This window comes from Mycteria americana, chromosome 4 (assembly GCF_035582795.1).
Source record: "Mycteria americana isolate JAX WOST 10 ecotype Jacksonville Zoo and Gardens chromosome 4, USCA_MyAme_1.0, whole genome shotgun sequence".
Taxonomy (NCBI): Eukaryota; Metazoa; Chordata; class Aves; order Ciconiiformes; family Ciconiidae; genus Mycteria; species Mycteria americana.
Genome location: NC_134368.1, coordinates 29,748,402 through 29,775,640, shown reverse-complemented (window position 1 = coordinate 29,775,640; position 27,239 = coordinate 29,748,402). Strand labels below are relative to the sequence as shown.

Sequence of the window (27,239 nt, the reverse complement as noted above, 5' to 3'; positions counted from 1 at the left end):
GTTTTTTTCCTTTTTTTGGTTTTTGATTGCTTGCTTGGTTTTGTTTGGTTTTTTGTTGTTATTTTACTTTGGTTTTTGTTTTTTACTTGGTTCGATAGACTTAGTCCTACCCAGCAACTGGCACTACTTGCAATGTGTAAAGCTAAATATGTGCTCAGACAATACGATTGGGGCATAAATGTGGAGTGTACAACTTAAAATGGCTTTCTTAATATTTCACATAGTATGTCTTTCTAAATAGCACAAATTAAAGTGTTATATTAAAAAACTTGGTCTCTTTCCAAGGACCTGATATTGCTCTACCTTTAACATGGTTGAATTGCGGAATAAATTTACACTGGAAGTAGAAACATTTGTCTACTGTAAAGTGAGCAGAGTAATTACTGGAATTGTGCAATGTAGAATTAGGTTTGGGGCTCGATTCTCGCCCAACTTACCTGTGATCTAAAAAAAAAAGAAAAAAGACTGGGTGTTGATAAAATGAACAAAATTGTTGGAATTCAAAGTTGGGGAATGAGGTTTTTCTTATTGATAGTGGAAATGCTTTTTATTTGGGTTATTTCTTTTTTTTTTTTTTTTTTTTTAATATGCACAAAAAGCAGGAGTTTAGTTTCAACACCTGATTTATAACTAAACAAGAAATCCTGCTGGAGTGCTATCTCCCTAAACCTTACTAGGAAATGTGGTAATTGTTCACTCTTCAATTTTTCTATAAGTATTATAATGAACTACCTCAATAGTAGGCAAGGGAATATGAGGGATATACTCTGCTGTTATTCATCTGATGCTCAAATACCTGACAGTGTTTACTGTAGTTACTGGAAGACTTAATTTAAATGGTATTAGGATAAGGCTTTTATTTTGAAAACCAGAGCATAGCACAGTAATGTCAATCTTTCAAGTGGTTGTTCTAGAAAATACTACACCCCATTGTTTTTAATTTTTAAATTATGCTTAAGTGCCTTTCTCTGTCGTTGTGCTGATCTACTGAAAGAGACACTCCTTATGATTTAGTCATTAGAATAAGCAATACAATCCTGTTTAGCATGAAAATAACTTTTATTACTGATGTCAGTTGCAGGCATTAAGCAAGCTCTTGTATTGATCTAATTGCAATTTCCTTCCTTTTTTTTTTTTTGTTTTTTTTTTTTGTATAGGCAAACATTAAGTACTCAAAAAAATATGTGTAGCATTTCAGAAACACTAAGTCAGAATAAACCTGTACAGGAGTAAGATTTTCAGATTGTTCAGCATCCCTTCTAATGCAAATTGTCAGGGAGTTTATAGTTTTCCCTATGATTATTAGTATGAAATGATGCCTTTGAACACAAGGCTCTTCATATTTTCTGCTTAAACCTTTTTCTGTATTTATATTTAAATTTCAGTTTTGTTTCCCCTCTGCAAAGAGTTTTCAATACTGGTGAGCCCAATGACACCAAATTGCAATTGAGTTTCACAGCTGTGTGTGAGATTTCTAGCTGACTTCATTTTTACACTGTGAAAATTGGAGTCAGAAGAAATAAACGTTGAGAGGCTTGGGAAAATCTACGAAGCAATGAGTGTTCAAGGCATTTTCAGCAAACTACTGAAGCAAATTTAACTACAGCTTTAAGGTCACCAAAAATTGAATGATACAGAAAATAATGAAGGTCTTTGGTCCCTAATCAGCTGTTCTTCTTCCTTTCATAGATGTTATACAGAGCACCTCCACAGTTGGTTAGCACACAACCTATCCTAAGAGATTTTTTTTTTTCTCCCTGTAGTTACGTTTTCAGTTCTTTCATTTTTGTAATGATATAAATAAAATCTTTAAGAATTGTGCACACCAGTGGTTAAGAACCATATACATGCATACTTCCATATACATACATACATATATGTATGCATGCATATGGCTCTTAAGCACCATACAGGTGGATGGGTTTATTTGGCATCCATTTGGCATCCATGGCATAAATTTGGCATCCATTTTTTGAAAAAAGCTTCTTCTAATTTGTGTCTCTTTCTAACCTTGAATTCACTTTTCTTCCACATCATGCACTTTTAGGCATGTGTAATGGTGGAACGTAAGGTGGAGTGCTCTTCTTACCTCTCCTCCTCTCCCATCACACGATTCAGATCGCAAAATGAGCAGCGTGGATGGTGCACTGGCTCTTATAGCTTATCTCCCCTCACTTTTTCTCCCCAAATAATCTGCATTGCTCTTTGCACTGCTAAACCTATGGACTAGAATTCATTGTATTTTGTGGCGGGTGGAGCTTTTGCTTGGTCATATTCCAGGGCTCTGTAAGGCAAAACAAAATCTCTAGTACTATTCCAGTAAAATTTTGATTGACTGGCTCTACAACATAATAGTAAAACATGGTAGATTTCTCCTCCAAGTTGTGCATTTGCTAGCAGCACGACAATATGGTGACTCAGTGGGATTTGGGACAAGCAGCATTATTTACACTGATGACAACATGCTACTTCCCTGGTAAATGTCAAATGGTGTGAATTTGGCAGGCTATATAACGTCCTCCCAGAAGAACAGACTGTTTCCTTAGGAAGGAGTGGTAAGGATAAAAAAACACTATGGTAGAGTTTAATAGGAAAATATTACTAAATTACCACACAAACAATTTTCATGTTGCAGCTAAACAGTAAGTAATGCCAGACTTTTGGTTGCTTTAAGCCTTCCAATTTTTGCATTAGTTTTTGTTTGAATTAATTGAGATCTCCCAATTTGGGAAACCTATACTTTCATATAGCACATCACTGACCTTCCTATATATTAATTTATCTGCATCTTGTTGAAAGTTTAATAGTGCTGTCATGAAAGGTTCTAATCTTAGTCTTGCAAAATTAAGTGAGGCATAAAGATGTTTGTTTATTGTTCACTTTCCATTCCATTATAGTAACACATCTTTGTTATATGCTTTATTATTCTAATAATTAAAATTCTTCTGCGCAATTGTAAAACTGCTTTGATTGTGGTGCCCTTATCAGGGTTGTTTTGTTTGTTTTTTTTGTTTGTTTGGTTGGTTTTTGTTTTTTTTCTTAGGGGAGATTAAGTATCCAAAACACTGATTAGGCACCTAAAAGGCTTAATTACTAAATTTCCCTGGGTAGGCATGTACAGAACTGACTTGCTGCTTTCAAAGTGTTTGCCGTGCATCTTAGGTGGAAAAATACCTACTCCGTTTCATCTGAATGGCCAGCATGCCTATTAGACACAGCCTCCCACAAACCCCACGTGGGAGTCTGAGCAGGCTTGAGTCCTGCCCCTTCTGTCCTGGAGAATTGTATTAGTAAACAGACTGCTAGGTAGTCCACGGGATGTTAAGTTCCTATTGAAGCTGCTCTTGTTATGTTAAATAATTTATAAGGGGCCAGGGAGAAGGAAAGGAATTGATTCTGGAGTCAGCTTGCCTGTGCATGCACTGCAACGGGAGCGTGAGATTGAAGTGTGCAGAATGCAACATCTATGAAAGGAATTAGGACCACTTGTCCTAGAATATCCAGTGGCCTGGTGGGGAAGCGCATGAGATGTGGGAAGCCTCTGCTGATAATCCCTGCAACAGTCAGGGCAGATTTGAGAAGAGGTCTCCTATTGCCAAACCTACGTTCCCATCCTGGTCTCTGGGTTACTACAGAGGAGGACAGAGTCTTTTTGTGTGTGACTTTGCTTCAGGAAAGAGCTCAGAGATGAGACTGCTGGGTAGAGTTGCATGGCTGCTTCTGCAAAGGCATGTAATCTAGGCTCTGGTGCTACCCAGGGCATTTCTCTCCAGCTTTGACATCTGCTTGCTGGATGTCAAAGCATTTGCTCTCTCCTGCTAGGGCTGGTACCAGATGGTGGTGTTGTGACTTGTAAATTCTGCTGTGAATTTATCCGTGAGAAAGCAGAAGCTACTGCTTTAAATATTGTACTGCCTCTGTCCCAGAGAGAGATACCACTTTAGTGAAATCCTTTGTGAAAGATCTGCTAAGGCTCTAGAAAATGCATTGGCTTGCAGCAATGAACTCTCTGTTTCAGTAAACAAATGGTGCAAAAGCAGCCCTGGGACCTTGCACAATGTTGCTGTGAAGGTCTGTTGTAGGATGAGGCAGACGCAGGCCTTCTGAAGTGTCTATATATCCAACCCCAGGACTGCTGAACTATTTTGCAAGGAGTGCTGAGGCAGATTAGAAGAATAGCTCTGAATTCTATTGCAAATGCCCGGCCCTAGTTTTAACGTGTAGTACTCCCGGTTCTCTGTTAGCTCAGGCAGTAGGAACTGCTTCCTTCGGATTTAAATCCCAACAGAATGTCTCCATCATACAAACTATGAAGCAATTTAAAATTGCAGAGACTGAGTTGAAACTGCTATGTAAAGCACTAACAGGCTGTAGGAAGATGCTCTTGAGTTGTATGAAGGAGCTAACTCCATACAGTGCTGGACCAACACAAGAATTTCTCACAGCTTGCAGTGTTCTCAGTGCTTACATTCTTAAATACAGTCCTAAGGATAAAGTTGCCTGATGCCCTGGTAATCACTTTTATCATTGCTGCATTCTTCCCAGGTCTTGGCATGTGACTTTTAAATAATGTTCTTGTTTGTTTTACAGATTCTAGGTTGGCTTTATCATAGGGAATATGCACTGTGGTTGTTACCAGCTCTCTTTGTTCTGTAACAAGATGACTAAGTTTGTCAGTTCAGTATTGTATATTGCTGTGCTGATGATGCCCTTCCCATGAATCTCAGCTCAGCTGCTGCATGCTACTTCAGTTCATGCTAAATTTGCAATCTTGACTTCATTGAAGTGCAAAATTGGCTTGCTTGTCAAAAACTGGTAATACATACAAAACAATCCAGTACTTTATTTTTTTGGCTCAAGTCAAGGCTTATGAAGGCTTAGAGAAAGTTTCAGAATTTCCACATTATGTGAGCAGCTGTTTATAGTGTGCAAACCTTGTTAAATATTGAAGAGCTTAGATTGACTCATATTTGTGCATCATTTTAGTGTGGTAGTAAACAGCAGTATCCATCAAAGTTGAGCTTAAATGGAAAAGCAAATGATGTGCAAATTGATTTTTTGCGATAGATTTGTTGGGGTATTTTTTTATACATTCTGTCATAGAGGCTGACCACCAAACTTGCTCCACAAATCTGCCACAGTATTTAACAATAAATTGTATAGATTTATCCTGAAGTGTGCTAACAGCATTGTTCATTGTATTATTCATGGTCAATTGCATGTGAATCCACTTGTCAAGGGAAGGATACAGCATTGATTACTGCATTTTACACACGCCTGCAAGGAGGTTGGTTTAGTTATCCTGTCTTCATGCCAAATAAAATGGACTTTCTGCTCTGGGACTAGCAAAAAGGCATCTTACATCAGGGCTTTTTGCATAGGAAGAATTTGTACTGAATGTATCTTTCCCCACTTCAGTTCTTTTAAGATAAAAGCTGTGCAAAATAGCATGTGATGCTTAAAATTAAAGCATGATCTCTATGCTTTTTAATACAGTAAATATTTCCATGCTTTTTGCATACTGCATGATGTTTTATTGATCACGATAAACCAATTTCCACCTTGACTCTCAAAACTGCAGGGAACACAGCTATCCTCTACAGAATAGAGGGCTTAGATTATTTTATTCTGGATCCGGTGTCTTTTTAATGGGTTTAGTACCAAATTTGGTGAAAGTCTATTACCTCACATAAATTAGAATCATTTAGGTTGGAAAAGACCCTTAAGATTGAGTCCAACCTAACAGTACTAAGTCCGCCAATTAGAATATGTGCCTATTATTATTATTCAGGGTGGGCAAGACAACCAAACCCCAGAACTAAAACAGTTCTTAGCTGAAGTGCTAGGAATTACCAGTCAGTTCTGTGACAGGCTTTTGCATTGATATCTCAGAAGGCTGCATCTTTGCAAAGATCTGACACGCTCTTCTCCGAGCTGTAAATCACCTGACTGCACCTCTTGGTTGTAAACTGCAGAGATGTTTTTGCTTGTTTCTTTACTTTTAGTACACAAACTAGTTGCCTAAAGAACTTGTAGCACGTCATCCACAGACCTGGTGGGATCTCAGTCCTACATACACATCCAGTGCCTGAGGAGACCCAGGACTCTAAGGGAGCAATGCCGAAACCTCAAATCCAGAATGGTGAATCCCAGCCAGATGGAACACCATGGGAGAGGGCTTGGGATGTGTAAGCTTGGCCTTAAGGAGCTGCTATTTACAACCAACCTACTCCAGCTCCTTTCAACAAATAGGGAGGCAGAGGGGTGTCCCATGCTTAATAACTGGAACACTTTTCCAGGAGATGGGAGAAGTTAATAGATTAAATTATTTCCCTGTCTGACAGAATTTGAACCTCCTGTCTATCCTATGGGCCCCTGCTTCTCCAGTAAAGTATGCTAATGCATAGGATGGAGCTTTCTAAATGTCTTGTACTGAGCCTTTTTTTCCTTTCAATTTGTATGGACTAATGAAATATTCATTTCATGAAGGAGTGATTATCAATCTCTTCTGAAAAAGACTGAAGTCTGCATTTCCCTATGTTTGGTCGATTCCTTGGCTTTGTTAGTGCAGTCACCTATCTACCTCTGGCATGTTGTACCTTTTAGTGTCCCTAAATCAAAGTCTCGGTGATAAATGTGTAAAGTCCCATACAGGCTGAAACTTAGCTTCCACTATTGCCAGTCTTGTCTGTTAAAAATCAAATAGGAGATTGGTGCAGTAGATTCTTGGCATTAACATATCTCAGCCAACCACAGAGCTTTATCCAATGAAGATGTCCTACATTTATAACAAAATATATACTCTTAGATTATTATCAGAGCTCTTGAGGATTTTGTCTATGCATGGGCCGGAATTGTGCTCTCAGATTGCCCAGGATTTTGAAACTTATCCACAGTATTTCTGCCAGTTAAAATTCAGATGCTGTTGATCCTGTCAGGAGAATTAAGCAAGAAGGTTTCCTCTTGAAGGAGGATACAGCAAAGCAAAGTACTTACAACTTGTGGTTTGGTGGTGGTTGCGAAGTGTGGCGTTGGTTGGACCAAGTCAGAATGATTGGCTATTTTAAAGGAAGGGTGAGGCATCATTTACATAAGCAGCAAGTTGTTGTGTTTATAGAAAGGCAATCTTTATCAAATCTATTAATGTTGGTGTTGCATGCTGTAATACACTGCATTTTATGGTAGCTTCCAGGCTCCCATTTTGCATTCCTGAGCTACACCATTTTAAATGTCTCCCCAAAATCTCACTGAAGCATCTCCAGAAAGTCAGGTCCTTTCTGAATCTAGAGTGAGAATGTGAAAAATGTGGACTTAGTATTTCCTGTGGAGCCCCATCTGGACTAGCACAGCAGCTCTCTGTTGGCTCAGGATAATTGAGTGGTTTCCTGACTTGCCCTCAGAAGGGAATCTTTACTTGGATAATCCCTTCATTTCTTGGGTTACATTTTAATTTGGCTTCCATTTGATTTTCATGTTTTATTTCTTGTTTTTGTGCCTCCAAACTAAAAGCTACCGATAGGCAGTAGATTTGTGTTTCTTGCTGTGGTTTTTAAAAAGACTAAGTAAAATAATTTTGGGAGACAGCAAGTGCTTTACATGCGTATATAATTTTGTTGGTCAGATTGTCATTATCACAATATCCTTTTACTAGGGGTATGCACCATAACTGAAATGTCTGTGGAATGTTTTGCTTAGTACAAACCAAACGTCGCATTTTACTATGTTTTGCAATGTAGTGGTTAACCTGACTTCTGATGTCAACAGAATTTGGTTCGTTAAGGCTTGGCCATGGAATCAGCCTTGTTTAATATTTTTATTAGTAATCTTGGCACTAATCTTCACATGATGTAGAGTTATGAGATAGCATCAGTACAGAGAAGGAATAGACTAATGTAGGAAGAAATGAGTTACCTTTATAACATTGACTAGAGGAATATATATGGGTCATATGTATACAACCAATAACAAGAATTTTTGCTAGCAACTTTTCAACTGGAGAAACCAAAAAGGAGAGACACCTGAGTGCTTTGAAGGAGGAGAATGAGCTATTGTCATGATACAGTCTTGAGTAAAGTAAGTGCAAGAAGAGGATATATGAGGGGAGGTGGTGGGCAATGTGCTGGCGAGGCTACCCTGGCAGTGAGCGCGCGTTCTGCTCAGCTTTCACAGGGACGGAGCTGGGTGGCACCACTCACAGCAGGAGTGATAAAGCTGCCATGTTAAAAAAGGGAGCAGTGAGGCAGGCTGCCTGCCTCTTGTTTTGCTGCTTTATGCTGATTCTGCAAAACCTGCTGGGAACAGGAGTTGGAATGTGTTCCCCTTAGACAGGGCTTCTGGGGTGCATAAGGTATCGGAGCTAAGCACTGACCCAGGAGATTTTCTGTCTCCAATATTTAAGTTGCTCCCAGCACTGTATTAATGGTTAACAGGCTGCTCCAGCAGTGGCCAAAGCCCCTGCCTTTCCGTGTGTAATCTCTCTCCATGGAACGTGCTTGACGTGCTTGTTTCAGTACGTTTCAAGGACAAGGTTCAATTCAAGAACACAAATCCAAAATATTACAATGACATTATGCAAGAACAACCAGTTTTCAGTGATACGTTGTCTGTGGAGCATGTTAGAAATACCATTTCTAATTTCCATGTTCTGAGCGCTTGGAAGGTGGTTTCTAGAGAATTAACAAAAAATGTACCCATATTTTTGAGGCTTGTTGTGCAGTGCTATGTTGTGATATCTTACAATCTTATGTATTTGGGCTTTATGTGTACATTGTAATACGTACGAGGAAACTGGGTTTCTCTCTAAACTTAAGGTTCCTGAAGTACTGGAAGTCTTGTGTATCAGTGGCAAGGAAGAGAATGCCCAGTAGACTTTTAAACAGTTACACGTTTTGACCATTTGAAATAGTATAGATAATTTTATTCTAGAATAAACACTGTAATGGGACATGAGTAGTGGATTAAATAGCAACAGGTCTTATTTGGTCACAGCCGAAGTGGGGAGAAGAGGAGGTATTATGCAAACATGTCTATGGAAACCAGTTCCCGCAAAAGAAATGGAGATGACTGGAAGGTGAGGAGGAGCCTGGCTGTTACCTGTCTGTCTTACCAGTGTCTGTGGTTGATGATGCACAGAAGGGAAGGATACTGAGGTGGCTGTTGAAAACAGGTGACAGTACAAGTGAGCAGGAGAGTTAAATGGTGCCTCTGTGAATTGCGCTTAATTCTCTGTTCTACTCTTGGGACCATTATTTTATGGTTGCGCTTGGAGTGATTGAAGGTGAGATACTTCTGTTCTCCAGCAGCACCACCTCTAGGCTACTGGTCTAATGTAGGCAGAGAGCAGGAGGGAAGCGAGACATGTCTTAGTTCCAGTGCAGATCTACTTTGCAATCCCTGTCCCAGTTCGTGGGCTTTTGCTCCCCAGGCACTGCTTGAGAGCTTTATGATGGGAGAATCTTACTTGAGCAAAGCCAGGTTGTCCAAGGATCTGCATGTAGAAGGCAGAGTTCACCTCAGTTACTCTAGTGCCAGCTTCTCCATAGCACAGAGCTATTGTTTTGGACAGTGAACATCGATGACTTACATCTGCTTAGCTTTGCAAGCCTTCAAGTAACATGCAATACTCTGTCAGGTATTACCAAGTCGCTAGTAAATGCACTTCTGTCCTGATTGTACTTTATAATTTCAATTTAGCAGTCTTGAAAGCTGCTTTACTATTCCCGGGTCATTGACAACCCTAGTGTGAAAGTATCCAAATTGCATACCTGTGTGTACGTCTGCACTTCCCAAAGAGTGACTCAGGCTTCTCTTTTAGATGCTACAATTAATTTTTCTTTCAGGAAATACCAGTTTGCCTGGTGTTTATTCCAGTCCTCTGCTTCTTTGGATTGCAGATGCAGAAAAATAAATAAAAGGGATTGACACGCTTCTATGCAGGAAGGAAAACTGTGAAACCTAAGAGGGATTATTTGATATATCAACCATGAGCTGGCAAATACATCAGCCATGAGCTGGCATATAGCTGTGACAGCTTCAGATAAATTCAGGCAGCAGTATTGCCAGTGACTGATTTGTACTGCAATTAAGAGGATTTGGGACCAGCTTCTGGCCATGATGGGAGTACTGGAGATGTCAAGTGATTTGATTTTTTTTTTTTTTTAAAAGTAATTTTTCAGATTTTTTTTTCAGCTCCCATTTCTCTGTTTCCTTGAGCAAAATAGCTAAGCAGAACCGATGCAGCAGACAGACATGGTTGTCACTCTTCTCACTACTCAAGGTACTAGTACCTTGAATAACACCCGAGCTGTTCTCCGTTACTGCTCTGGCACTTAGCTGGAGAGAGTTGCTGTTGGATGAAGGAGGAAAGAGAGATCACTGCCCACTTTCTCTCCCTTTTCCTTGTACTGTGAGCTTTGGCAGGGTTCTCTGGTAGGGATGAAGGGAAGGGGAGCCAAAGGCATGGTAAGGTATGGTGCAGGGCAATGCCTGGGAACGGTGTCATCAGAGGGGTGCAAAACATGTGATTTTTGATATATAACAAGTGATCGTTTGGTCCTGCCTGTATTTAGAGCTGTATTGCTGCTGTTGGGTATATGTACCCTAACTGCCATTAAATCTTTGTCTTTTGGAAAGCAGTGAGTCTTTGCACAAAATATGTTCACATATTATACCTAAAATATAATATGTTTTATATTATATTTTAGGTGCAGGGCTGAAGATTCAAAAGCCTGTTCTTCAGGTACCCTTCCAGAATGAGGTTCCGGACATGTTAGGCTTCCTCTTAAATGTAGAGAAGAAAAGCAGAGCCTGAGTCCCACTCCCAGAAGTCAGTAAAATATTGAACTCTGCTGGATTTTCCATTTGTACTTCCTTATCTGTATCTGTTTTTCAGTTTCTCATCCAGCCTAATAAGTCCTGTTTAGCTTAAGTATATCTTTCAGAAAGACATCCAACTTGCTTGAAGACATCAAGTGATGGAGATCTCACCGCTTTTCTTAGTTAATTAATGGAAAGGAGTAGTTGGTGAAAGACTGATTTATTCACTGGTTCAATTGCAGCTGGAGAATTTATTGCCTGTGGTTGATGTGAAAAAGCACTGCCTTTATTTCTGAAATAGCAGCAATGTGGTATCTTGGTATGGTAAATACTTGCATTTTAATAGCATCTACTCTAGAAGACAGGCTAGAGTTCCTAATATATGGTGGTTACTTTTCTGGAGATACAAAGCAGAAGTAAACCATCATGGCTGGTAAGTTGTGTCTAGAATGTTTTTATATCATCAGAGAAATATGTAAACATCAGAGAATTTTATTTTGAGCATAAGCTTGGGAAAAAAAATGCGACTCTAACTCAAGAATCCTTAGCCTCATGGTATTAAGTTTACATAGGTACCACATCACGTGGAGTGTCGTGCATCAGATGTGTTCAACCTGGTATTCCAGCCACAGGTAAAAGGAACTCTTGATTATTACTTTATATGCTATTAAATCTGCTTTCATGAGCATGTGGTATCTTTGTGCTTCAGGATCAAGCTACTGGTTGTATTTGTGAGTATTACTCTGATAGTGCTTGATTATAAAGTTTCCATTGCTTCTGTTAAAGCGTTTATTTTAAGAATGACTAGTATTTTTTTTGTAACTTCGCAGAGTACAGATGCCAATTCAAATGTGAGGAAAAGAACGAATGCCACAGTACAGTCTGAAGCTGATGGTGGGAGCCGAATTGACACAAGGCACAGCTCCATCCAGCCTCCCTCTGTAGCTCAGGGGTCTTCTGACATTACACCCCACTCCCTTTCTGCATCAAGTCCCAACCCTTTCACACGCATCAATGCATCAGAGACATTATCTTCTGCAAGAGCTACTCCTCCAGCTCCTCCTTCTACCCCAATTTTAACTGGATTTGTATCCCAGCATGCCACAGCTGGATCCCCTTCCATTCAGCACCTGCTTGGATCTAGACTGGAGCAGATTCAGACCACCACACCTAATACATTAGGAGCATCTGCAAAGCCATCTGCTGTCACGCCACCTGCTCCCCCCGCCTCCCACTCTGGCACGAGTAAGATAGACAAATATGCACGCATTTTATTTCCTGTTACCTTCGGAGCATTTAACATGGTCTACTGGGTGGTGTATCTATCCAAGGATACCATGGAAAAATCGGAAAGTCTAATGTAGTTTTGCTGCTATGTAGTAGTTCCTAAATTATACTCACATTTGATGCAGAGTTTCTTCTTTTGAAACTATTTAAAAAGGTCAATAATTCTTATTTATAAAAGCTGTGTGCTACTTTCCCATTGTAAAGGCTGGAGTTATTGGGGATAATTAGTTAACTCCTACCAGAGTAACGGGTAACAGATTTGTCTTCCTCCCATCAGCTAGCAGAGAACCATCACTGTCTTCAGACAGACTGCTCTGGCTACACAGAACTTGCCTTTGGGAGGAACATGCACCCCAAACAAATCAAAGGCAGAGGTGCACAGCTGTGCAGTGGAACACATCTTGACTGCTAGGAATACGCATGTTGGTTATTACAAATCCCTGAGGCACCCGGCACTGCTGTCTGGACTCAGCATTGCATTCTTGGAGTGCAAGGCCCATGTCCTGAATATTTTGACAGTGCTTGCTAGAAAAGGACTTTCCCTGCTAGATTAAAATTGGCAGAATGGGGGGAAGAAAATGAAGGTGGAAAAAGAAAAGAGAGTCCAGCCTGGGAGAGTGCAACTCCAGAAAAGTTATGCAAAGGAGTTGTAGAGCTCCGTATATTTTTACTAAGCATTAGTTTGCATTGCAACCTGGGAAGTTCTCACTCCAAAATAAGAATGAGTGAACCTTGTACAATCTGAAATCTGATGTAATTCTCAAAATTGGAGTTTTTTGTTTGGTAAGGTGATCTTCAGTGTGTGATTATTCTTTGACCTTGCTGACCAGCTTGAGTGGATTTATTCCTAAATTACATCCACTGTGGTAGATGAGGACCAGGCCCACAATGTTCAACGTTTTATTTGAATTCTTTGTTCTTTCTTTGGATGCTTTGGGGTTTGTTCCCCCCCCCCCCCCGCACCCCTTATTTTTCAGTCACGCTCCTCTGTTTTCCTTTGAACACATGTTCCTCCCCTCTTTATATAATGTTTGAGTCAAGTTAAATTTTCAACAGTTTTAAAAGTGGCTTCAAAATTAAGCAAAACTAATTTTCGTGTGCTTTGATGAGCGTGGCTATGGCACATCTTTGAGTGAATGAGACACCCTTTTGTGAAGGAATGCTGTGACATAAATAAAAGAAAGTTTGTAGGTGGAGCCTGGGGAAAAACATTTATTTATGATCCCTTTATTTCTCTTAAAATATGGCATAGATAGGTGCTTTTCTTAGTGGCTCAAATTGCAATATGCAAGCAGGCAACTTTATTAAAGAATTAAATAGTTTAAACCTGATAGAAATCTTCATCAGAAATGTTCTTTTCACCAGAACGGGTGGAAGATATGCTGGCAATAAATCTGAAAATGTTTGTACAGATCCATCTGGCTAGGCAAATGGTTAGCATTTCTGTGCAGGTGACAAGTAAAAATCAAAGGCCAAATTCTCAGCTGTGATCTGGCTGTGCCTTCTGGACTAATCATTAGCTTCAGTTGATTGGAATAGCAGATTGGTAGCCTATTGTCAAAGTTTTATGCTGAGGGGCAGATCAGGTGAGTGTTGGGTGGTTCTGTGCCCAGGTAATGATCAAGTGACTGATGGAGACCACAAGCAGCTCGGGTAATTGAGGACATGCATGAGACTGCCCTAGACTATGTTGGGCTAACGATCAGAGTAAAAAGACCCCGTAATGGTGAAGCTATGACTCTCTCTCTGTGCCTCTTTCTGTCTCTCCAAACCTTTTAGCCAGTTCATGGCTGAGAATCTGACCTTTAACTTACCAGACCTGGGAGACTGCAAGAGATGTGTACTACTACATATAGTATGGATCCCAGGCTGCTATTTCATGTATAGCGTTGGACTGTCGATGATAGAATGCACAGGATGTGGGAATGTCTTACGTGACTGTATTATGATGTAGTGATATAAACAGTTACCTTAGTCTTTTATTACTTAAGTGATGCTCTCAAAAGGCCAGGTAAAGTCCTTTCTGTTTGTCTTTTACATCTAGAAGAAGTCTGAGATTACAACACTCCTTAGAAAACCATTACACGTGCCATAGCACACAACTGGAAATGGAGCACCCATGCAAGGTGTCTGACTGCAGTAGTTTGCATCTCTGGATGTATCTCTAGTTGCTGTAGCTGTTTCTTCCCTAATTTGGTCACACTATTGCAGATTGTCAGAATAGAAGATCGTATACAAGAGTTTGTTTATTTATTTTGTTAAGCCAGAAGAAACAAAGCTAATCCTCTGGCCGTTATTGATCACAATTGCACAAATGATAAAATATTTCTAGTATGAAGGACAATGGCCTTCTGTGTTGAGAACCTAGTGTTTGTGCCAGAAGTTCCTGGCACTGAAATTACTCTTTGCTTTCCTCTGTGATGAAAACCAAGAATGTTTTCTCTCAGGCAGAGCTTTAAATGATTCATTAGAAACAGCTGTCTCTTCCTTCCATCCATCCCCATATACTGATTGTATAATCAGCTTTTTCAGTGCATTGTTCAGTAGGACCAACACTGGTTCAGGCTGTTTGACCAAGATCGATCTAAATGTGCTACCTGGATTCATTTGTAGTTCCCATTTCATTTTGAAGACTTATAAGGAGGAAAAAAAAGGATTGCAAAAATTAATAGATTCCAAATATTTATTTCTATAGTTCCATTTTGGAAGAAATTTTTCATGATACCACAGAGAAAAAAAATCTATTTTTAATCTGTCAGTGTATTTCTGAAGTACCTTCCAACACTTGCATGCCTACATTCAAAATGATATAGAAAATAAAATATCTCATTATGAGTCTAGGACTAATTTATTGTACTGTGCTACATTTTTGTGTTACAGCATATGAAGAAATTACCATAACTAGCTTTCCAAACTACCTATGGACAACGTAAATAGGAATTTATTGTTAACAGTTGTTCTTCATTATATTTAATCTCCTTGTAGAGTGATTAGAAACAGTAAAGAACCTGCGGTATACTCAGTAATACTGGCAGGTTCTGAATACGGGGTAATTCAGAAGCACAAACAAAAGCAGGAATATGCTAAATATAGTGGCGCAAATGTTCAACACTGCTAACTAAAATCCTAAGGGAGAATGTTGCAGGTGTCTTTTCAGTGACCAAATGGCTTATTAGGGATGGGTTTGAGTGAGATGAACTCTACAGGAGCTATCTTTATTTTTTTCTATTGGTTTTGTCGAACAATCTTTTTTTGACAGTACCATAGTGATTTAAAACTAACCAAACACTTCAGATAGTCATCTCTCTGAACAGGAAAGGAAACTGGATAGAAAGCCAAAAAACCTTACCAGGAAAGAGATAGATCTCCGCTGACTGCTGTTTCCTCGGAGACATTGTTACTGACAGCAAAACTCCCACAGATTGCAGTGATGCAGCCCCAACCACTAACGCAGTCATTTGAGAAAACCACTGAAAAACTTGGCTCAGGAAGATTGCCTTCACTGAACTGAAGTGTATTTTATAGTCAACTGTGACCAAGGTCAAATTTCTATCAGCCCACTATTAACAGGTTTCACTGCAATTGTGAAAATAATGAAGCCAAGCAAGGTGGCAAACCTAGACCCCAGCCCTCCATGGTGACCTGAGCTCTTAGAGCTCACCAGTAGAACTGGAGTCTGTTTATCCTCCTATAAAATGGACTCATCTCTATCAAATGGATGTTGGTGGCGCATTTCTTCTCCCACGTATCTTCTAAGGGAAAAAAAGTAGACTTTGTAAACTGTTTAGTCATCCACTCTATATTACCCTGTGATTAGGCAAGTAGACCATATGATAATTGAATGAAAGAGGTAAATAATTTAATAAGGAATGTGATTAGAGCTTTTCTGTTAACGGGAGCTAAAAGTTATCAATTACAGACTGTTCACGTGTAGCCTTTGGCATCTCATCATTTTCATCATTCAGGATGGACCTTGCAAAAATTGGGGAAACCAAGTAACTGTATTTAATAGGGTTTAACCAGTATTTCTACAGAAAAGTGAATGAACTCAGCTTTTCAATATGCACAGAATAGTGTCTCCTTCAACTTTCTTGTATACCTCCTGTATGTCATTTGGCCGCAGTGTACCTTATGCCGTAGTACAGTGTCTGTGTGCCATGTGAGAACATCAGGGTATACAGTGTATATTTATCCAGTTTATCCAAAGCCTAACATTCCTATCTCCCTTGTGCTATTGGAAGTGGAGGGAAGGCCAGAATGGAAGAAATGGCCGCACAGGTTGTGTAAGAGACACATATTGGCCACCTGGGACATTTTCCCATAGATACTACAGGAGATTTCCTAGGAGAATCTTTCAGTGTGAGAAGAAGCTGGAGCACGGTTTCTGCTGTAGCACACTCTCCCCCCAAATCCCAAAAGCTTCCAAGAGATCTATTTAGAAAGCAGAGTAGATCACAGACTTTGCATACTGGGCTCCGCAACTTTTGCTTGACCCAAAAGATTTAGGAGGAAAGAAATTTTGGTGAGTTTTTCCGTGTCTTCTTGGGACTTGCCAATAGGGCTTGACTGCACTAAAATAGATAGGCATTGTGTGGCTCGCAGTGTTGTGAATTGCAATACAGACAGCTGACAAAAATTTGCCCTTGGTTTTATTTAATTCTAACATTGAATAACAGATTAGGAAAACGGCAACTGTAGTGTTGAGAAGCCTAGGTGAAGTATAATGTTTACAGATAATATGGATAAAGCCAAGGATGATCAAAGTTGTAGAAGTATTACAGAACTGCAGAACTATGCGGCAGTAAGTTTGCCGCAGGTCAGTGGGAAGCGGGGAGAACAGGAGGTGCTTCTCTTCACAGCCTGACAAGCATAAAGCAATACAGCATAAAGTTGGACGAGCAAAACTCTATAAATAAAATTTCTTATTCAGTGAAAATCCAAAGGGTAAATGGCCTTATGGAGGTCAGTATTAACCACCCCACCCCCCAGAAAACGGAAAAAATCCAGGAAAAAAGAAACCAGTTAAGTGATAATGGCATCTTTTTGCCCCAAATATATTTTTTATTTTTTCAAGACCTTATATTTCTTTTACTGTGTGATTCCAAGGTAAGTTACTTATATTTATATTGTTGTAAGGACCTGTACTGGTATCCACTGAAATCAGTATGTTTTTCATTGACTTCAATGCACTTTAAACAGGAAGGAAGGAAGAATGCACCATTTTGAGTCAGTCTGATATGCATTAATTTTTACAGTGTTCATTTGTAGGTCTCTCCTCAGAGTCAAGATGTAGCTTTTTTGGAGAATATGACTGTGGTGAGCAGTTTCAGCAAGTTCTGAGTAAATCAGACTCTGAAAGTAAGTTTTTGCCACATCCCAAGCAAGTGAGAGCAGTGTGAAGTACAGAGCACTCTGAAAAGATCTCTCTTTGCTAATGTTATGTACTGTGTTCTTAACTGGAGGGAATGAAAAATGGAATTACTGTAAAATTGGTAGAATTTGTCTAATTCATGTGAAAACAAAGTCGGTTTTACAATGTGGTAGGTATTTATTTCAAAATTGACTAGCATTGCCTTCTGGTCCGTAACTTCCACAAATATCTTATACTTTCTTATGCTTTTTATATTATTCCACTAGAAAGGACTTCAAAGCAAACCAGTTACTATTCACTGCAGTTCACTACATTTTTTGGTCATCATTCTATTTTCATTTTCTTGTGCAAGAGAAGCTGAGAGTGTGATGGCTTCTTTAAAATAAAAATAACAGCAGCAAAAATAAAAAGCCTTGGAGATTCCCTTTTTAGAAAACCATCCAAACTCCCATCAATTAGTGAATGCTCTTTTAAAGTAATAGCATAGTTTTAGCATTTAAAAATACTAATGTGATCGCAGCCTGGATACATACATATATCTATATATATGTGTATCCATTCAAATAATATGAATTCCCTGAATTCTAAGGGATGCAGGCTCAAGACACACATGCAAGCAGTCTTGTTTTGAAAGAGTACTTTTGTGGATGGAAAGCACTGTGTGAGGTAGGTTTTGGTTTTTTTTTTTAAATTATTATCTTCATATCTCGATTTTCAAGAAAAAGATCCCAAGCGAAAATACAGTGCTACTGAATTAAGCCTCAACTAGCACAGAGATCTAGGTTATTTCCTGCTGGTGATCTTGCTGTTGTTGGTCTCCTTCAGCATTTGCTGCGTGGTTTTTTTATGAATGTTGTATCCACGTTGCTGTTAACTGACATAGCACTCTACGGATGATCTGATGGCATAAAGAAGTATTTAAAGAAATAATCATTACTTGTGAATATGTTTTCATCCTTGGAAAAATCTTAACTGGAGGTCGGTAGAAGAAGCAGGTGACAATATGAAGCACTCAGCTGGACTTCTGAGCTCCATGCATTACAAAATGTAGTCGAGTACTGCTTTGTCTTGCCTCATCGTCTTGTGCTGGTGGCTCATCTCCATGGTAAGTAAAGATGCACAGGGGTGGAGGACTCAGAGGTCAAGAACATGTACAAGTATTTCTTCAAAGTGCTTTCAAAGTATGAGATAGTTAACCTTATTACTAACAGTAACTTCACAGTCTGCTTTACATTTGCAAGCTTGAAAATCTCCTGTTCTGCTAGAATGTACCAGGTCATCAAATGAATAATAACATACTTTTCATAAACAGATGATTCTGTATGTACGTGCATTTCATTTTTTATTAACTTGTGGCAACATTCTGTGGCATGAGACCAGTGGTGGAGATTTGAGGAATTTCAGATAACCAGAGTTCTTGTAGAATTACATGACAATATCATTTCGTTTCATAGATGCATGCCTTTGCAAATCTGTACCAGCACATTCATGGTGGAATGAATCCACTTGTGCAAAATCCTGGCCTTGAGTATTTAACCCATATTTGAAGGGCTCATGAAGCATATTGGGCAGGGCAGGACTCAGGGCATGTTTGCTCTAAGAGGCTTCTGGATTGGAGCTGGCTTATATCCTGCCATCCTCTGAAGCAGTCTGCACCAGACAGACCACAAGCAGAATCCATGTGTGTTTTTGTTTGTTTGGTTGGTTGGTTTTAAGACCATGATTACTCCACCGTAAAACTGTATTACTGCTGAATGTAGTGCTCCCACCTTCTTCCTTGCTGTCTTGCTTTGTGTGGGGAGAAGTATTTGTGTGGTTGTGGTGAGCTGACTGAAATAACTTGTCTAGCTAAAAATCAAGTTTGTCTTATTGTCTTTTGGCTGGTTAGTAGCCAGCGGGATCAGTTCTCTGATGTGGCTCCCTGTCTTAGTGCTGGTACAAAGGAGGTGGTGAGGAGGCTGGGATTGATGTTTTGAGCTGGGTTAAAGCTGGTGTGAAACCACAGCCTGAGGATTCTCATCCTGCCTCCACTGGCATTAAAACAGAGGTGCTCTCAGGCTTTTTTGAACCTCAGGTGCCCTCTGTAGTAATTTTTCCTCCACAAAGGTGATTTTGTGATTTACATCAATGACAAATAATGGAGAAAAAAAATATAAGCAGGCCATAATTTATGAAAGGCCCCAAACCAATAAAGTTATTTGAAGAGAGAGGAAAGGAAGAGAAGGGAAAACATGAGTAAGGATGAAAAATTTAGTTTCTTGCTACCAAGCAGTTATTTTAAGATATGTCCTATTAGAGGTACTAGAACAGCATCTGGCAGGAAACAGCCTAGAAATAATTATTTCTTCATTATAAGTATAATGAGAAAGTAATAAAGAAAATAAGTTGCTAATGTCCTCTTAGAAACATTTGTGTTCCATTGAAGTTGTTTTCATTAAAAAAGGGTATTTTCATCATCAGCCAGGAAGAATCAGGAGACAGAATGATAAGGGAAAAAGATTCAGTTTTATTAAGTATTACTGTTTCCCTCTGTTTTAGAGCATTTCTCAATCAAAAATGTAAACAGTGACTTTTTTTAATCTTTCTGGGACTCTATATATTTAATTTTCAGTAATGAAGCACTTTGGAACTTTTAGCATTTAACTTGCCTTATGTTTAAGAGACTGAATACAGAGATTGCTGGCTCTGATTTAATTTGGTTGGGGGCAGGGGGGGCAGGGGGGAGAAGAAAAGCTTTCATTACGGTAACAGCCAGTTTTTGGAAGTATCATGCCTTCCTACTAAATCTGAAGACTTCATTCCTGTACCTGAATTCACGGGAGCTTTTTAGTGCTGAGCATTTCTGATAATCTGGTCAGTACTACAGCTTGTGGGCTGCGGCTGCATTTAAAGTAGACATGTCTGAAAATGTACATCCACAGGCTTGGCACTTCCACAGTGTGGATCCCATGAAAGGAGGAGATGTGTTTGTAACCCACTGAACGGGTGCGTGAGACCTGTTATGTTGCTAAGGTGGGAGAAGGTAGGAATCTATGGTCAGAAATAGAGGGGAGGAAGGAGAGTGAGACTGCCTCTTTCAGAGACAGTGCAGATCTTATATTGGATTAAGCCACTTAGGAAAATGCCCCCTAAACTGTTTTCCAAGTAGGCGGCTTAGGCACCAGCTGAGTGCAATGTGGAATTCAACACCAACTGCGAATCCTGCCTGAGGATCAGCACAGTTAATCTGTCCTAAGGTTTCTGATGCTGTGACTAGAAGACTGGAAAGATGTGAGCTAGCAGCTGCTGCCAGCTGGGATGCATCCATGTGGCTGTGCATCCAAGCTGTACCGTGGGGCATCGGGGCCCTCGGAGCACTGGGCGTGGGATGGGAAATGCTTTCTTGGAGTGCAAAATAGGGCAGACCGAAGCTGAAGAAAACTCTTCCTTCAGCTCAACACTGCTGATACCGGCTGTAACAGCACTGAACGTGCCAAAGGAGGACCAAGGTGTATTGCAGTCTTGTCTTCTCCTTGCGTGTCTGCTAAATGTTCCGATGTGGAGAGTGGTGGGAGTAACAGGTATGTGTATGGTAATGAAAGAGAGCATGCTTAGTGCTGCTGCCTGGTAAGCACCCACACTCTCATGCCAGCAGTTTGTGGGCCTTCCCAGAAGCAGAACTGCATCGCTGATTTTTTGTAGGTGTAGTTATTATGCCCCTACCACTTCTCCTGTAGCTTAAACATTGGAAGAGGGATTTTCTCTTTGATGCTCACTTCTCCGTTTTGTTGTGTATTTGTGCAAAAGAAAATCAAGCTGAATTTTTCTCTACTTTTGTTTTTTTTTTTTTGATTTTAAAAAGAGGTTTCCTCATCTGCACACATGGAAATCACAAGCTCTGTTGCAAACTTTGGGAAGGTAGCAAACAATTCTAAGCCAACTTTAGGAGAATCTCTATGATTATTAAAAAGACAGCTTTTGTTTTCAAGTAAAATCTCTCCTTTGGAGAGTATTTAGTTACAACTTTTTAAATGAGCTGTAGTTTACCAAAATATTTTCTCTGTACTGAAAAAGTGAATTTTATTTGTAGCCATTTCACTTAGGAAGGTAAGACACAATGAATGTATGTGGGTTTTCTGTTAAGCTAGTTAATATATGTCATGGTGGGAAAGGTGCTTAGCCGTGTAATATTCAGTAGTGTCATGGTTTAACCCCAGCCGGCAACTAAGCCCCACGCAGCCGCTCGCTCACTCCCCCCCGGTGGGATGGGGGAGAGAATCAGAAGGGTAAAAGTGAGAAAACTCTTGGGTTGAGATAAAGACAGTTTAATAGGTAAAGCAAAAGCCACGCATGCAAGCAAAGCAAAGCAAGGAATTCATTCACTCCTTCCCATGGGCAGGCAGGTGTTCAGCCATCTCCAGGAAAGCAGGGCTCCATCATGCGTAACGGTTACTTGGGAAGACAAATTCTGTAACTCTGCACGTCCCCCCTTTCCTTCTTCTTCCCCCAGCTTTATATGCTGAGCATGACGCCATATGGTATGGAATAGCCCTTTGGTCAGCTGGGCTCAGCTGTCCCAGCTGTGTCCCCTCCCAGGTTCTTGTGCACCCCCAGCCTCCTCGCTGGTGGGGTGGGGTGAGAAGCAGAAAAGGCCTTGACTGTGTGTAAGCACTGCTCAGCAATACCAAAAACATCTCTGTATTATCAACACTGTTTCCAGCAAAATCCAAAACACGGCCCCTGTACTAGCTACTGTGAAGAAAATTAACTCTATCCCAGCCAAAACCAGCACAAGTAGCCATTTCATAAATACATGGATTGTATTTTTTTTTTCTTGGGAGAATGTGAAGATCCTACGTAAAGAGAAGGTGGGAGAATTTTGTAGAGAGATTTTTAAAAGTCTACTTCTCACTTCCTGTCTGGATATCATATACATAAATATAGTGAAATCAGGTAAGAGAAAATATGTGAGTAAAAGAAAAGACCACCTCTGATCTTCATGCTCTCAGTTGTTCTTACTAAGTACACGAGTTAACAGCTTCCCTATACACTTCCAGGTTTTCCCTCTGCTGTGCTATGGGGGAAGTGCAGAAGGCAATGCCTTTTCAGACAAGACCTAGGAATTTTTAAGTTCAGTTCATCAGTCCAGTCAGGAGGGCACTCGGTCAGTGCTGGCCTTGCTGAGTTAGGAACGTGGTTTCGTAGGTCTAAATTTAGTCCTGATGGAGCAATCTGTTCAGCAGCAGAAGGTATCCCAGTTCTGGGCAAGAACAGCTGAGGCTGGAGACCATTAGGCATTTTGCTGAGGTAAGACGTGAGAGTCGAATTAGGCTTAAGAGCTGCTCATTAGCTATTTAAAAACCCCGAAGTCTACAAGCTAAAAACATGCTTCGGCATGCCCTGCTACTTTTGCACAATTTGATTCGTTCCGGACCTGTTCCGGACCTTGCCGCGCGGCTGGGGTGGGGGGCGGCAGCCGCTGGGACGGCGGGGGATTCGCACTGCTTCCCCTTGGCTGTGGGCTCTCTCCACACTCAGCGTCACCAGGGCGGGCAGCAGGGCCTGGGCAGGGAGAGGGCCCGTGCCCGTGCTGGTGGCGGATAAAACCTGACAGTCAAGCAGCGAGATGCAGCGCGGGTAGGGTTGGAGTGCTGAAGCAGGGGTCTTTAAAGATGGTTGCGTGGGTTTCAAGATCCGGTGGCATAAAGCACTTTGGATGCTTGAAATACAAGTCAGTTGTAGAGCAGACAAAAGATTTTCTGGTTTCTAGATTTTTCTGGATGAGTGCTACCACTGCCAGCCCGCTTGCGCTGCGTGCTGCTGCGGCAAGGACCGTTTGACTTGGATGCATGTGAAGTGTTGCATCACTAGCAAATATACAGAGCAGCGACAGTACGTTAAAAGCCTGGCTGCAGACACAGTATTTAGTTGCTGGTAATAAGTAAATAAGCCCCCTAATAGTTGCCTCAAGTTCCTGTTTCTCCTCACCTTTACCCACTGCCCTGGCACCCTGCCAGTCCTGATATTCCAAATTACTGAGGCACTTCTGTGAGCTGTTAAAATGGGTCCATCTAACAAATGATGTGGGACGTCCTTTCTCTTGCTCTCTCAGCTCACGGTGGTCAGAGAGGCAGGCTGGAAGACACTAACTTCTGTGCTAACTCAAAGTGTAATAGCTGTACCACCGGAGGAACCAAAAGAAAAAGGCAATTTCTACATGATGTGCAGCAGCTGCTGTATCTGTGTGTTATTTTTAAGCTGAAAAAAGTAAAAAGCAAGAAGATGGTATTTACTGGTATTTTAATTAACTGTAAGCTTTTCTTTCCCTGTGAAGCCCCATCCATTGCAACCAAAGCATTTGGGTTTAAGCTTAGACGTTGTAAGGAATACTCCCAGTGAAAAATATGAAGCTTTCTGAAGTATTTTTATCTTTGTTTTCTGTAAAAGTCGGGACATGCAGAAAATACAGACTAAAGCAGCATAATAGAAATGCATCTTTAACACCCTCTTAGGAAAGTCCTAAATCCCCTAACTTCTCTGTCAATAATTTACTACTACTGCAATATGTGACTGTCCTAGATGCATGTTGCAAGAGTTTCTGTGCCATGCCAAATTCCGATGTTTATCCCTTTGTATTGACTCATACATGGGGAAACACTGAAAGGAAATCAAAGCAAGGGAAGCCTTGGAGTTGTATTCTTTTACACTATCCTTCGTGCACATTTTTGTTGCATGGAACAATGTGGCTGGGAGGATTGGAAGAATCGGAGGTTAACTAAATTATTTGAATGCATATATTCAATGCTGGTCACCTGACTATACTAACAAACTTAAAAGGTGGTTTGATAGCTGTCAACTTGTTTTGCTATTGTGCAGCTTAACTGTTACCTTCCTGTATTATGAACATCTATGTATTTGGAAAATAAATCCATCTTGCAAGAAAGATTGTGCAAAAAATTGTTCCTATTATACTCCAGTGTATATTGCTGATGTCAAATAAAATACAATTGTGAGAGTTCTTAAGCAGTTGTCTTCCTAATTGTGGCCTGAAGCAGGAAAAGGAAGGAGTACAGTAAACTTTGATATGGATCCTCCTGCAGTTATTGCTGGAACGTTGATGTTAGCTAAATGATTCAATCAACCTGATGCTTTATATATGAACAGATAAAGGGATGGGTTTCATCAGCAATATGATGAATGATAATCTGTTGTACAATTGATTAAGATAGCACACCAGTCTACTGATGTATCATTGTCAAGATGTCTCACTATGTTAACAAGCTAAAAGCTAACAAAATTACCTTGCCTCTCTCACTCTCTCATGGCAGGAGAAACAAATACTACACATACTAGCAGTGTCCACTTTATTCTCTCTCTCTCTCTCTCTTTTTTTTTTTTTTTAATTCCTGCGAGGTAATCTAACAGCACTTACTCCTTGCCTTACCTGCCAACAGGCCAGTTGTCAGCTGCTCCACTTCTTTACATGACCTAAAGTAATTTGCTAATATTCTGTGCTTGGGCCTGGTAAAGCTTCCATGCATTAAAAAGCATAGACTTGCAAAAACTGTGTTTCAGTAAGGATAAAAAATACCTAGCAATAAGGATGTGTAGAGAGAGATGTATGGAGAAATCATTTCAGTATGCACAGTGGCCCGTGCAAGGCAGGGAGTGGGGCACCCTCATTTCGTTTGCTAAGTGTGGCCAGGACCATCAGGTCTTTTTGCAGGCTGAGACGAGAGCTGTCAGAATGGCTTACAGTGCTGCAAAGCGCTGTAATTGCTGCTTGCTTCAGGCACAGATGTTGATGCCAAGAAATCTGCTGTGTTTGACAACCACAGCTAGTTCATAGATTTGGGAGACTCTACATCCCTTTCGCCTGCCTTCTGTGGCTGTACTTTTTAAGCCTGACGCACAAATTAGTCATATGTGCTGCTGCTGCCACTTAATGCTGTATGGCATGATGCTACCCCACATCCCATGTTTTATTAATGGCACTTGTATTGATTAGGCAGGGAATTCTGCTGTTAGGCTACAGCTGAGGCCTGTTTAGCATCCAAGGAAAGTTGCCACTGACTTCAGTGGATGCTGGGATCAGGTTTTATGCAAGTCAGAACTCTGGCTGCTGGTGGTGTAAGAGGAATTCAGCCTGCAGGCTGAAAGCAATTAGGAACTTTGCTCTGGGCTGCTGCAAAGCACCTCCTAAATTCATTTTTCATACCTCTTCATGTACTTGGGTGTGATTAGTGTTTCTCGAGAGCACTAGGGTCTGTTCCTGGTAGTTAGGAGCATGAGGCTTCTGTTGTATGTATATCTTCAGTCTGAGTTGAAGGGAATTGAGCCTGGGTTTACTGTCTGAGTGGTCTCACTGTGGGCCCGTGAAAAATCTGAGGTTGAGCTAGGAATAGGTGCTCTCAATTCCCATTAAAATGTTCTACTTTTATATGTGGCGCTTAGTACTTCTCATAAGAGAAAAACCACAACTGAGGAGGAGTCAGCTGGGGAAGTCAGGTTCTGGCTCTTTGCCTGCCACTGTCTTCTGCCCTTTTCCACCTTGCTTTCTGCAGGGCTCGGTCTCACAGATGTATTCTGGGATGCTCTGTTGGATTGGTCCTGGAGAAGATACAGGTAAGTATTCCATTATTTGAATAAAAAGTCCTGGCCTCAAATGCTGAATATCGCTGTTCATCTACTGAGCAGACTCTGACCTGGAGTGTATTAAAGGTAAAACCAGCTCAGCCTGTTAGATGGTCTGAGATGATAAGAGTAAAATTGTCTAGGAAACCAGACAATTGTCTAGGAAACCAACCAAGATGACAGCTCCAGATATAAGTGAAGGAATACCTGGGAATGGGCTGCATGTAACCCACGTGGCTTTTTGTAGCTTATGCTAGCGAGTGTCATGTCAGGATGACAGCCAGCACAAGCAGTTGTGTTGACTTCACCATGGGAGAGAGCACAGATGAGTGAGGCTGGAGGAGAAATTCAAGAGACAGGGTGAAGGGTAGTCCCGGTGTCAGAGCCGGAAGGAACTGGTCACAACCTGATGCTGTTAGGTAAGGGAAGATGAAGGCAGGAGTTGACGTGACTAAGCCAGCAAGATTTAGAGAAATTATATATCAAAGGCTTGTTTTTCAACTTTGTTGGAAAGTGATGCTGAAGGGTAGTCTTTAAGAGGAGTAGAGGACTTATGTATATTGCTGAGCTGGCTTTAATGCTGATGAAAGCCTTTGGTCGGGAATTATGTTGCTGCCCCAAGGGATGGTGTGAAAAGAATCTTGCTGGAGATCTAGCAGGTGTGAAGCTGTTGAGACAAGATGCCAAAGGCATTCTAGGATGGGAAATGTGTCCAAGCTTACTCACTGGTATTTATTGCAATTTTGGCTATGTTTTCTATATGGCTTTTTCTGTTTGCTCTGTGGAGATTTTTATTGTCTGAGCTGAGAAAATTTCATTTTGAACTACAGAAAATTCTTTAAAAATGTATTGAAGTATTCTCTTTTTCAGATGACAAGAGCCTGAATAAAGAGCTATTCTGAAGTGTCGTGCACAGCATTAGGAGAGCATGCCAAAACAACACAAACAACTCTGGGCTCCCTGGTGTTGTATCTACTGGTATTTTTTTTTTTTTTAAACTGATTACAGACTGAGGTACTTCTTACGTCCTTTTCTTTACTAGGCTAACAGAGCACTTGCCCATAAAAGACCTTCAAAGACTCCTGCCCATTTTACAAGTTGTATACAGATGCAAGTTCCCAGATGACATAAAATAACTGTAACCATAACCATG

The 27,239-nt window shown here is 40.5% G+C and overlaps 1 protein-coding gene across 2 annotated transcripts in view; it reads left to right on the top strand.

The window, feature by feature from the left end:
- The window catches only part of GABRA4 (gamma-aminobutyric acid type A receptor subunit alpha4), a 38,293-nt gene extending 26,114 nt beyond the window's left edge, over positions 1-12,179 (top strand). For both annotated transcript variants that reach the window (XM_075499200.1, XM_075499199.1), the window contains exons 9-10: positions 10,804-10,825; positions 11,648-12,179. In XM_075499200.1, coding sequence (XP_075355315.1) covers positions 10,804-10,825; positions 11,648-12,179 — 554 coding nt within the window. The remainder of the gene's footprint in view (positions 1-10,803; positions 10,826-11,647) is intronic.
- Positions 12,180-27,239: the final 15,060 nt, after the last annotated feature.